Here is a 12,619-nt window from a genome sequence, read left to right on the forward strand (position 1 = left end):
AAAAATGCTGACGTGTCAGGTTCAAAAATAAATAAGAACATAATTACCACTAAATTCAAATTGGTTAAAAATTTATTTATCTCTATTTTTTGAATAATATTTTTTTAATTTTTATTCATTATATTAATATTTTTTAATAAATTATTGAATATATAGAATAATAATTACAAACTAATTAATAAATTATTCAAATTTAAAAATATCATTTATTATAAATAATTCTCAAATATAATTTTTAAATATATATAAATAATAAATATTAAAATTCGGTTAATACGTTAATAATAATAATCCTATAATATACTATTAGTATTATCATCTAGATAATTTTTATAATAAAATAAAAACTAATGAACATATTATTTAATATATAGTAAAAAATTTTTGAGTAATAACAAATTTATTTTTTTTATTTCTTTAAACTAAATTAATAATTCTATTTGATATTTTTACACTAAAATGTATTATGAATAGGCTACTAATAGTCTAATACTAAATGAAATAAAACATAATATATATATATATATATATATATATATATATATATTATGGAGACCATTTATAAATTCAACAAACTCAAAATATCAATAATATTATTAATCTATGAATAATATTTTGAGTAAAATATATGTAAATTTAATTGAATTTTAATATACATAAAATTTTAATTAATCCACATTATTCTTATATTGATAAATCTTTATGGATATGTACCTTATAAGAGTATGTATTTATCAATATATTAATAATATCATTGATGCTTTGAGTTTGTTGAGTTTATAAATGGTCTTTATAATATATATTATGTTTTATTTTATTTAGTATTAATAGCCTATTCATTGGGTATTTTAATGCAAAGATATCAAATAGAATTATTAATTTAGTTTAAAGAGAGAAAGAATTAAATTTATTATTACTCAAAAAAATATTTACTACATATCAAATAATGTGTTATTATTTTATTTTATTGTGAAAATTATCTAAATTATAATACTAATATTATATTATAAGATTATTGTTATTAATGTATTAATTGTATTTTAATATTTATTATTTATATATTTAAAAATTATTTAATTTATTTAGTTTCATAATAAATAATATTTTAAAATTTAAATAATTTATTAATTTATTTGTACTTATTATACCATATATTTAATAATTTATTAAAAAAATATTAATATAATGACTAAAAAATTTTTAAAAAAATATTATTTAAATAATATGAACAAATAAATCCTTAACCAATTTGAATTTAGAGACAATTAGATCTCTGTCTATTTTTGAATATGACATGTTGATATTTTCCGTCCAGAATTAATGAAAAAACACTCACAAAAACCGTGTTTGGATCACAAAAATAGATGACAGAGACTAAAATAAATCATTTTTATAATAAGGAATTACATTGTCATTCTAAAAAATGAATACAGATGGAGTTGGTAGTTCACTCTATTTTACTCCGAGGACTATTGACAAAGGTCTTTTGACTTTTGACACATTGACATCCAACTAAAGGATCGGGGTATTATACTATAGTACTATACACGGTATTTTTTTTTTAAAATTAGGCTCAATAACTTTGTTAAATTTTGGTCAGCATATAATTAATAAAAAAAAGTGAATCATTGGATGAAATCTCACACTAATCTCACATCATTAAAATTATCATTGATGATTATTTAATGGTTACAAATTACAAAAATTACTAGCCCTAACATTGCTTTTTTTTTTTAATAGATGCAATCGAGCCCACTGAACTCGGCATTCAGCAAGGTACGAACACGTTTTACTTACGCCTACCCAATTTTGATTTCTACCAAAAGTTCCCAATTTATTTGACTAAAGAAGACTTTTTTGATAAATATTTGACTAAATTAGGGGATCTGAATTAGCTTGTCTCCCAATACTCAAACAAAGAAATTAACTGTTCAATTTTCGGTTAGCCTAAAATGCAGATGAATCGAATAATTTACAACGAAATGTTCTTCGCGATAATAAGATCGTCAAAGAATATATATGATATCCTAGAACGGAAAATAGAATACCTTCCCGAAACAAATAAATTAAATATGTGCACACTGACGAAATAAAAATGATTCCCATCAATTAAAAAATAAAGTCCTAATGCTACTCCTGTATTAAAAGAACAAAGGAATAATATAAAGTTGAGCTTGAATTAAATTTGGTCCTCAAGCTACGCTTTCTCTAGATTAAATTAACTCAAATTCGGTCACCAAAAAAATTAACTCAAATTCAAAATCTATAACTAAAACAAAACAACGGTCACACCATGCGAATTGAGAACAATAATACATTAATAAAGAAATCAAAAGCGTTTCTTCAACGCGAGATGAGAACATTCTCAAACACGTACACACCGTATTCGTAATTTTTCATTCCCCTATATGCCTCATAACCGCCATCCCAAACCATATTCAACAAATTAATTAATTTTTCAATGTAATGTAATTTTATTTCAAAAGATTGCGATCTATATTGTATTAATTTTTTATTTTATTTTGATTTGGATCAAAATTTAAATTTAAAATTTAAAAGATAAATAGATATTAACTAAAAAGAGAAATTCTTTATTAGAGATACTTCTTCTTTTTCTAAATTCAATTTCAGAATAAGATATTGCGTTTGCTTATTCCTATAAATACCCTTCAAATTAGACCCACCTTTCATCAAACAAAACATAAAAGTCTCACTAGTCTCTCTTCTAAGTTCTAATTATTGTTACAATTACAAAAACCCTAATTAAGCTGATTTTGATTTTTGAAAATCAACTACCAGCCATGAGCGTAGAAATCATAGACGGCACCACCATCACCAACTTCGTGGAAGACGAGGAGGCCTTCTCTGCGTCAGTGAGCGACCTCTTCGCTCAACTGGACGCGGACAAAGACGGCTTTCTGTCTTACACGGAGATGGTGAAGGAACTGCAGAGGCTGAGGGTGATGGAGACGCACTTCGGCGTGGACGTGAAGCGCGAACCGGAGGAGGTGGCGCGTGTGTACGAGTCGCTGTTCGTGCAGTTTGACCACGACATGAATGGGAGGGTAGATAAGAATGAGTTCAAGAAGGAAACAAAGAAGATGCTTCTGGCCATGGCGAACGGGCTTGGATCATTGCCGGTTCAGATGGCACTTGAACATGATAGTCTTCTCTTGAAGGCTGTCAAACGTGAATATTCATATGCTGCTTCTGCTAATAATAATCTTCTTGCAAATGCTGCTTAAATAAATAAATCTTTGTTTTATATTATTCTTCATTTTTGTATCGAAGGAGTGAACGTGCAATACATGATATATTGAATGTTGTTTCCAATACTTTTTCATATCAGAAATGCTAGTTATCTTTTGATTTTCAGTCTTTAGTGAGTTTTTAAAATTTATTATTATTTAATTAATTTAGATATCCACTTTTATTTATTAATTGTTTAAAAATTAGAAAAATTATTTATTTTTATTTTTTTATCTTCTAAAAGCTGAATAAAAAATAACATTTAAAAGGATACTTAATTTTTTTAAACTAAAAATAAAGAAATTTGAATCCGTAACTTCTAAATAAAAATGGAAAGGCTATGTTATTTGAACTATAATTCTTTAACTAAAAGAATACTTAATTACATTATATATATAATGAAATTTATTATTAAAAAATTTTGATTATTAAATAAAAATTTTATATATACGTTTAATTAACAATATGATTGTCTTGCCAATCTTATTACTCGTATTCTCTAAGATCACCTGTTTTTAAGTCCTACCTACATTGTCTAAAATTAAACTCTAGAACATTGTCTAAAATTAAACTCTAAAGTCTAGTGTGAAACGATTCTTATTTTTTGACTTAGTTTTCGAAATAACTAAGTTTACCTTTTTATGTATTTGACCTGACTTGACATGATTTATTATAAAATTGGCATAAGTTTAGCCTTTTGTAAAAATCTTAATATATTAATATGCTAAATCCAGACTTATTAATTAGTCTTATTAGCCTGTTAGGTCTGCCTAACCTGTTAAAACATAATTAAATATATAAATTATTTTATTATAATTATTAGATATTTAAATTTATTATATTTTATTATAAATATTTTTGTATATTTTAAATATTTTAAAATTTAAATTTTTTTATAAATATTAAATATGATATATTATTTATAAATATTTTTATTAAAAATAATTTTTTAAAATAATATTTTTATTTTTGTAAAAAAAAAAATTATTAGACCTTTTAACAGCTATAAGTCAGGCTAGATTGAATAACAGATCAGGTTTAATATTTTAAAAAAATTTATAACAAACTGCAGGTTAGATCTAGACTAATTAACTACATAACAGGTCAGACCTATTAAGTGTAAAGCCTAACCTGACCTGACTTATTTCCATTCCTAATTAATTTCCATACAATTGTGAGGAAAAGTCAAATGACAAACTTCACAAGTAATATAAGATATCATATTATATTAAAAAAAATATAAAAGATTAGTTACTTAGAAATTAAACAGGTTAATCTAGCCTATTTTGTTTTGGTCTACCTAAATTTATGGGCTAAATATGTTTAAATTTGTTTTAAGTAAGTGACCAGCCTCATAAAAGCGTGTCGATTTTTTTATGGCCACGTTTTTTAAGTGTGACAAAAAAATGGCCAAATCACAAATTAGTGGTCACCCTCGCAAAAGTATGGCCATTGACCATTTTTAGGCACGCTTTTAAAGCGTGACAAAAAAAAGTGTGCCGATAGATCTTTTTTCTTGTAGTGTATTAAATAAGATGTGGATTGAGAGGATAGGATTGGTTTGACATTCAGACTCAATCCTACTTGGTAATTGCTAGAAATTGAGTTATCAACCTGTTTTAATTATACTAAAACGGATTAGATAAAATTTGGCCAATATTTAACCAATAAAAGAAAAGTGAGTAATTCTATATTATTGAATGAAATTTTATACCATTAAAAATATTAATAATGACTAATTAATAGCTACAAATTACAAAATCTATTGATTATTTTTTTTTAAAATTTTTTTAGTGAAATTATTTCCTTTAGTTTTGTAAACATTTATAAATAAAGTAAGGATTTTATAGGAAAAAAATTGAATAAGGATTTTAACTTTGTGTTGCATAAAGGAACTTGATTAGAATGATTAATAATTAAATTGAGTAGAGTAATTTATGAATTTCAGTGAACATTAATTTAGTAATAGCAACATGCATCTTTATTATAGAGCAGGTATTACAATTTACAATAGATACACTGATAGAACACAAGCCACAGTACAACAAATGATGAAAAAACTAAATGCAAAATACAAAAAGATTATAAAGACAAACAAAGCCACAACACCTTATGAAGCAAGTCTTCAAATGGAATGTTGCTTTTCTGCCATTCTTGCATCTAATTCTCATGTGCTTTTATATTTGGTCGCTATTTCAATAAAGATTTTATAGTTGTTATTATGTGAAAATATTTTATTTTAATTATTGGATAATAAATTATAGAATTTAATTTTTATATATTATAAAAATATTATTTTTATTTAAAATTTGGCCAAATAAATAAATTATATTTTTTAAATAAAAATTTTATAAAAAAATATTTTTATATTTTTATTGAAATAGCTGCGTTTATATTTATGTAGTTATAAGAATAAATAAAAGTGTAAAACTATATTCAGTGGGTCATGCAGATTTTGACTTCTATCACTTTCGTTGCTTCCGCCTCAACAAATTAAATTGTGTGTTCTTTCCTTTATATATCTTAAGATTATTGTTATTAGTATACTTACATAAATTTTAATTGCAACATCTTAATTTATAAATATATTAAACTAATTAGTAACAATTATTTAAAAAAAAAAAGATAATTGTATATATTATTATTTATTCCTTAATCCTCATAATTCAGAAGATAACGGTAATGTCTCGAAAAGTTAATTCAAAACATTTTAAATGAAATTTGATCAAACAAAATTGCCTCCACTTCTCTAGAACTCGCACAAAATCTCATAAAAAATGGTGAGAGGTCGATTACATTAAATGATAAATACGAGTATAAGTAAAATTAGTGAGGCAGATCAGAAAAAAGCTATAATTCCAACACTCTTAATTTTATTTATTTTATTTTTGGAGAGATATTTATTTGACTTGAGTGTCTGAGTTTTTTTTTTTTTTTTTTTTTTTGCAGATTTTACATCCAAGTCAAAATTCTGAAGAATTCTCACCATCATTATTTAAAAAACGAAAAAACTATCATCGAACTACAGCAACGAGCTATATTTCGAAAAAAATATCATAGACGGAATATTATTAGTAATTCGTTCTTACAGCAAATAAGTGTGTTAGCTCATTTTTTTATATCCCAAAAGTGTAGTAAAAAATTTTTAACCGATAGAATCTCAAATGAAATAGAGCAATATTATTTCAGTTCTGCTGGATAGACAACAAAAAATGCGGACAACATGAACAATGGACTGCACTCTAAACCCACTAAAACAAAAAATATTCCACCACAATTCTAGCCTTTCACTTTTCACCTCTCTTTTTTTGTCACAGTTGCTTCACTCCCCCTTTCCAATGGAGCCGTCACTAACGCACCTCACTGTCGTCGCCACCATCTGAAGAAGTAACGCGTCACGTCGCTGCTGCACCTTATTTTCCCTTGTGTCGTTCCGCCCCTGTGCTCCTTGCAACCGCCACTACTGCTGCACATTCTTCTTTCCTGCGTCATACTTCCTGCTCTCGACGTCGCGGTTGCACCTTCTTCTCTCCCATGCGTCACACTGTCCCTGTTCTCCCTGCAAGCGACGCTGCGGCTACGCGCCTTCTTCTCCCTTCCGTTGCACCGCGACCGTGCTCCCTGCAAGTAATGCCGTCGTTCATCTTCTTCTCCCTTGCGTTGCGCCGGGTATTTCGGACAAAGAAGTTAGTCCTCCTCCTTGTTCGGTCGCATTTTTGTGTTGCGTTGCATTTGAGGAATCAACGCAGTCGCGCTCGTCTGTCCCGTGGTGATAATAAATGCTTCTTTTCATGTTTTTGGATGATTTTTTAATGATGGATTGAATGTTTCTTTTATTTTAGGTGGATGTTACTTTGCTGTTAGAGGGATGTTTCTTTGATTTTAGGTGGATAGATGCTTCTTTTCTTTTAAGAATGATGTTTTTTTTTAAAAGATGTTTTTTTAATTTTAGGTGGATGTTTCTTTCAAGAAGTTGACACAAGGGCGGGAGCGCAATGTGATGGAAGACGGCAATGCGAGGGAGGAAGAGGTGACACCAGCGATGAGGAGGAAAGAAGAAGATTAGAGTGGAGACATAACAAACAACACGAGAGAGTAGGGTTTGTGACGTGAGTGAAAGTAAAAATAAAATTAGGTTAAGTTTTTATTATAATTATTAAAAGTCTGTTTTTTAAAATTAAGTAAATATTCTTTTTTAAAATTTGATTTTTAAAATTAATCAAACATTTTTTAATCTGTTATTTATATTAAAAAAGTATAAACGCTGTCTCCTGTATTTTTTCTATTGTTTCATGCTAAAGTCATATCATTTGATTAGTAATATAACAAAATTTAATTAACATCTAAATAAGAAGTAATATTTTATTTATCCCTTCTTTATTAATTTATAAAATACTATTTCATACAATACTGTTACTATATATGGCTTTGGCCAATTGTTTTTGGGAATGCCACTATATATGCTTATATAGTGTATGTATTAAAAATATAACGATTAAATAATTGTTAAGGCTTAATGTTGCATTTGCTTGCTAGAAAACGCGCATATCCTGGTCGGCGAACTTTCTAGAGTATCTCAAAACCCAGGACTTAAATAGAACAACGGTCGCAAAAAGGGAACTTTTTTTATAACTGAATAAAATAAATTAATTAATTACAGAACTATGTATATTTAAATATTTATATTTTCTTTTTTATTATTTATCTTAGTAATAATAAGGGGATATTAATACATATATTTTAATTTATTGTTACTGTTAACAAGATAAGATTATATTTTAGTATGATTTAGATTAATTTAAAAGATAAAATTTATATAATTTGTTATGATTTTTATGATATCAATTTGATATTTATTTTTTAATCTAATCTAATTTTATTTGAAAAGATTGCGATGTACATTGATTAATTTTTGAATTGAATGTAACTTGATTGAAAGTATTGCGATTTGGATCAAAATTTAAATTTAAAATTTAAAAAGATTAATAGATATTAACTAAAAAGATATATTCTTTAATTGAATTCTGTTATTAAAGATATTGCGTTTGCTTACCGTATAACTGTCTTCTCCTTATTCCTATAAATACTTCAAATTAGACCCCCCTTTCATCAAACAAAACAAAAAAGTCTCATCACTAATCTCTCTTCAAGTTCTAATTATTGTTACAATTGCAAAAACCCTAATTAAGCTGATTTTGATTTTTGAAAATCAACCACCAGCCATGAGCGTAGAAATCATAGACGGCACCACCATCACCAACTTCGTAGAAGACGAGGAGGCCTTCTCCACGTCCGTGAGCGACCTCTTCGCTCAACTGGACACGGACAAAGACGGCTTTCTGTCTTACACAGAGATGGTGAAGGAGCTCCAGAGGCTGAGGGTGATGGAGACGCACTTCGGCGTGGACGTGAAGCGCGATCCCGAGGAGGTGGCGCGTGTGTACGAGTCGCTGTTCGTGCAATTTGACCACGACATGAATGGGAGGGTAGATAAGAATGAGTTCAAGAAGGAAACAAAGAAAATGCTTCTCGCCATGGCGAATGGGCTTGGATCATTGCCGGTTCAGATGGCGCTTGAACATGACAGTCTCCTCTTGAAGGCTGTTAAACGTGAATATTCCTGTGCTGCTGCTTCTGCTAATAATAATCTTCTTGCTGCTGCTTAATTTTTTTTGGTGACTAATGCTGCGTAATTAATTAAAGGAAAGGAAAAGTATAGGTAGATAATGAAAATACTAAATAATGTAAATAATAGATATATTGAATGATATTATTGATATTATTAATATTTTTTATTATTTTTAAAAAAATATTTTTTTTTACAAATATATGTAAATACGTATATTTCGTTTACAGTGTTAACGAGATATACATGTACCTATCTTATTTCGTTTACACCGTATAATATAAGGTATCATATTTAGTTACTTCGAAATTAAACAGGTTAATTCATTTAGTTACTTCGAAATTAAACAGGTTAACTCAGCTTATTTAGTTTTGGTCTACCTAAATTTAGTATTTATTTGGATATTATTATTTTAATAAAAAATATCCTTTTTTTTTTATTTTTTTAGTGTGTTTGACAAATTTTTAATTGTAAAAGTAAAAACACTAGAAAAATAAAAATATCTTTTTTGAGAAGTTGTAATTTATATTTTTTTTAAAAATATTTTTTTTAAAAAAATGATATTTTTCATGTAATAAATAAATAAATAAATACTTTTATATTATTATACCCAAACATAATTAATAAATAAAAAGTTCTTTTTGTATGAGATACCCAAACATAAGATTACTTTTACGTTTTTTTTATAAGATCTTTAAAAAAAATAACTCAAAAAAAAGATCTTCTCTTAAAAATTCACCAAATAAGTCCTTATGGGATAAACAAACTAACACCTTTAAATTTATTTTATTTATGGACTATAAATTTTTAGTCCAGATTATTTATGACCAATCTAATAAATTAAATGTATTGATCTATTTATTCTTTTATTTTAATTTTTAAAAAATATTTTGATAAAAAATATTTCTTTAGTTAAAAATATTAAATAAAGAGCATTATTTTTATAGATGGGTTGAATTTTTGGATTAAATAGAAAGAATGTTTAATTTTTTTTGTTAGTTCTTATAATTTTATCAAATTTTTAATTAGATTCTTATACATTTTTTAAATTGAATTCTTATACTATTATTAATTTTATAATTAAGTCTTTTTCATATAAAAACGTTTATATTAACAGAATATTTTTTTCTAAAATATATGAGGTAAAAAATATAAATAAATTTTTAATTATGAATAAATTTTATTTACAAAAAATATTCAGTTAATTCTAATATTTTTTATACTATACATGATTTAATTATAAAATTAAAAGTAGTATAAAGATTCAATTAAAAAAAATATAAAAATCTAATTATAAATTTAGTAAAAGTACATAAATCAATAGAATAATTAAATATTAGTCTGAAGTGTTAATTTTTTTTAATATATAAAAAAATAAATGAGTGGTCCTTTTAGCTTGCAAATTAATTCATTTAACCTAAAATTTAAACTCACTTCGTTTTAAAACAAAACTCATGCATTTAAATGAGTTGGTCCAATAATTTAACCCGTTTTAAGATCTATTAAAAATTTAGAATAATTCTATATTTATATTTATAATTAAATAAAACACAAATAAATATGCATACATGAGGTTAATCGCGTGTCTGGATCGAGCCATATTGGGGTCGTTGATCGAGTTTATAGATCACACTTGAAAATAATATATATTATTTTTGTCTTGAAATTGAAATTTTTCTGTGTCCATGACTGGCTAATGCTATAATTATTGAATGCTAAACCCTTAGCCCAGTTCAGAATGTTCAGGTGATTGTTTATTTTATATATATATATATATATATATATATATATATATATATATATATATATATATATATATATTCTAAGTATTACTTTTAATTAGAAGAAGGCAATAAAAAAAGTGACTGTGATTAGTGTAGATGTGAGTATACTTTCAATGTAAAAATAACATTGGTGACACGTAAAATGAAAAATCAGAAAACAGTTGGTCATTAGGATATTTTGAGTTTGTTGCGAAAATTTGAAAGAGCTATCCAAATCGTTTTGGAGTACGTAAAATGTTTCCATTTGAGTGGAAGTTATTTCATATGTAATGATGAGACAAAATCAAGTCTAGATTCATGAATAATGAAATTGACTTATTAATTTCTTGTAGTAAAAATAAATTGTCACACTAAACTGTAATTGTTTCATTAATTTTTAGCAAATTGAAAATGGTTCGATATTTAATAGTTTGAGAGCGAAATATACTTCTCTTTGTGAGTATCAGTTCTATTTGCATTAAAATCCAATCATTTGACAATGAGAAAGAATAAAGAACTAAACTTTACAAAAATTCAAAATAAACAATAAAACTTAAATGACTTGAATATAAGAAAAATCAAAATGCAGAAAGAAAAAATATTTGGAAAAGTAAAGGACAAATTAAGAGGTAGATAATGGAATGGGTAAAAGTTACTGAATTTAAAGAAAACGAAATGACATTGCAAAGAAGATAAATTGCATGGAAAGAAAGTTACCGGAAATTTAAATGAAAAGTAAAGATATGGATGAATCTCTTAAAAAAGACTCTTAGAAAGTCGCTGGAACGTGAATGAATGAGTGTGAGTGTTTTCTCTGAAAAGATTCCAACCAATTTTCTTCCATCTTTCACCTATTTATAGAAATCTTTAACCAATTAGTTTCAAATGTAACTCCCACGTGCATTGATTTTTGAGTTCCTTCTCTTTTGTACAACGTGGGTGATTGCCACTAATAAAATCCACTTGTTCTTCTTCTTCAATCTGATTGAATTATATCTCTTTTCCTCGATTAGTCTTTTTTTCAATAAAGATTACATTGTTGGAAAGAATGTTTATTGAAACTTGACCTCGACACCTCTTCTTCGACACAGTTGACCTCCGTCGAGTCTGCCTCTTCGACTTTTACATTTGTATTAATTGATTGATAGAGAGTATCTAATGGAGTACGTAATTGGTTCCAATACAAAGTTAATTCTATCGTGTATTTGGAAGTTGAACAAAATATTTTTTGCACTTAGCAATGATCAAAGTTGACAAACACTTAGCAATGATCTAAGTCTAAACTTGTCGAACATTAGTTTGTCAAAGAATTCAATAATATCTTTGTCGAAAATATTATTTTTCGATATAACTCTAAACACTAAACACTAAACCATAAATTATGAACCTTGAACTTGAACTCTAAAACATAAACCATGAACTCTGAACCTCAAACCTGAAAAGCTCAAACCCTGAAACTCATAATCCTAGTCCATAAAACACAAATCCTAAATCCGTTTAACCCTAAAAATCAATTGATTTGTTTATTTCTTTTAGGAAGAGTACATGACAACACTAATTCTGAAACCTCATCCCTGAACCCCAAACCCGAAAACTCCAAACCCCAAAATCAATCCTGAACCATAGTCCTCAAACTCGAACATTTTTGTCGTACATTTTTTTTAATAGAATAACAAGACAATTTAAAACTTACATCAAGAAAAGAACTATTATTTTTATACATTTAGATATTCAAAAGACATAAAAACTAATTCTTTTAACAATACTTCAGCGATTTATAAAAGTTAACACAATAAATAATTATAGATCAAAGTGATAGACAAGATTAAAAGTTGCGTTAATGGTATTTGGTGATAATTAATTATGATCTGGTGAAAAGAAGGTGCGAGGAAAAGAAGAAAATGAGAAAGGAGAATAAGACAATAATAGTATGCGATAGAAAATAATACTAAGAAAAAATAATAGTGTCAGATACAATAAG

At 26.4% G+C, this 12,619-nt stretch overlaps 2 protein-coding genes across 2 annotated transcripts; both read left to right on the forward strand.

Annotated features, from left to right (window-relative positions):
- The first annotated feature begins 2,701 nt into the window (after nucleotides 1-2,701).
- Nucleotides 2,702-3,378, forward strand: LOC112703928 (uncharacterized). Its single transcript, XM_025755543.2, has one exon. It carries the CDS (start codon nucleotides 2,802-2,804, stop codon nucleotides 3,243-3,245), a length of 444 nt encoding a protein of 147 aa, XP_025611328.1. The 5' UTR covers nucleotides 2,702-2,801; the 3' UTR covers nucleotides 3,246-3,378.
- Nucleotides 3,379-8,375: 4,997 nt separating this feature from the next.
- LOC112703929 (uncharacterized) lies at nucleotides 8,376-8,968 on the forward strand. The gene has a single exon (XM_025755544.3). It carries the CDS (start codon nucleotides 8,472-8,474, stop codon nucleotides 8,913-8,915), a length of 444 nt encoding a protein of 147 aa, XP_025611329.1. The 5' UTR covers nucleotides 8,376-8,471; the 3' UTR covers nucleotides 8,916-8,968.
- The last annotated feature ends 3,651 nt before the right edge of the window (nucleotides 8,969-12,619 follow it).

The sequence above is a fragment of the Arachis hypogaea genome, chromosome 7 (assembly GCF_003086295.3).
Source record: "Arachis hypogaea cultivar Tifrunner chromosome 7, arahy.Tifrunner.gnm2.J5K5, whole genome shotgun sequence".
Lineage (NCBI taxonomy): Eukaryota > Viridiplantae > Streptophyta > Magnoliopsida > Fabales > Fabaceae > Arachis > Arachis hypogaea.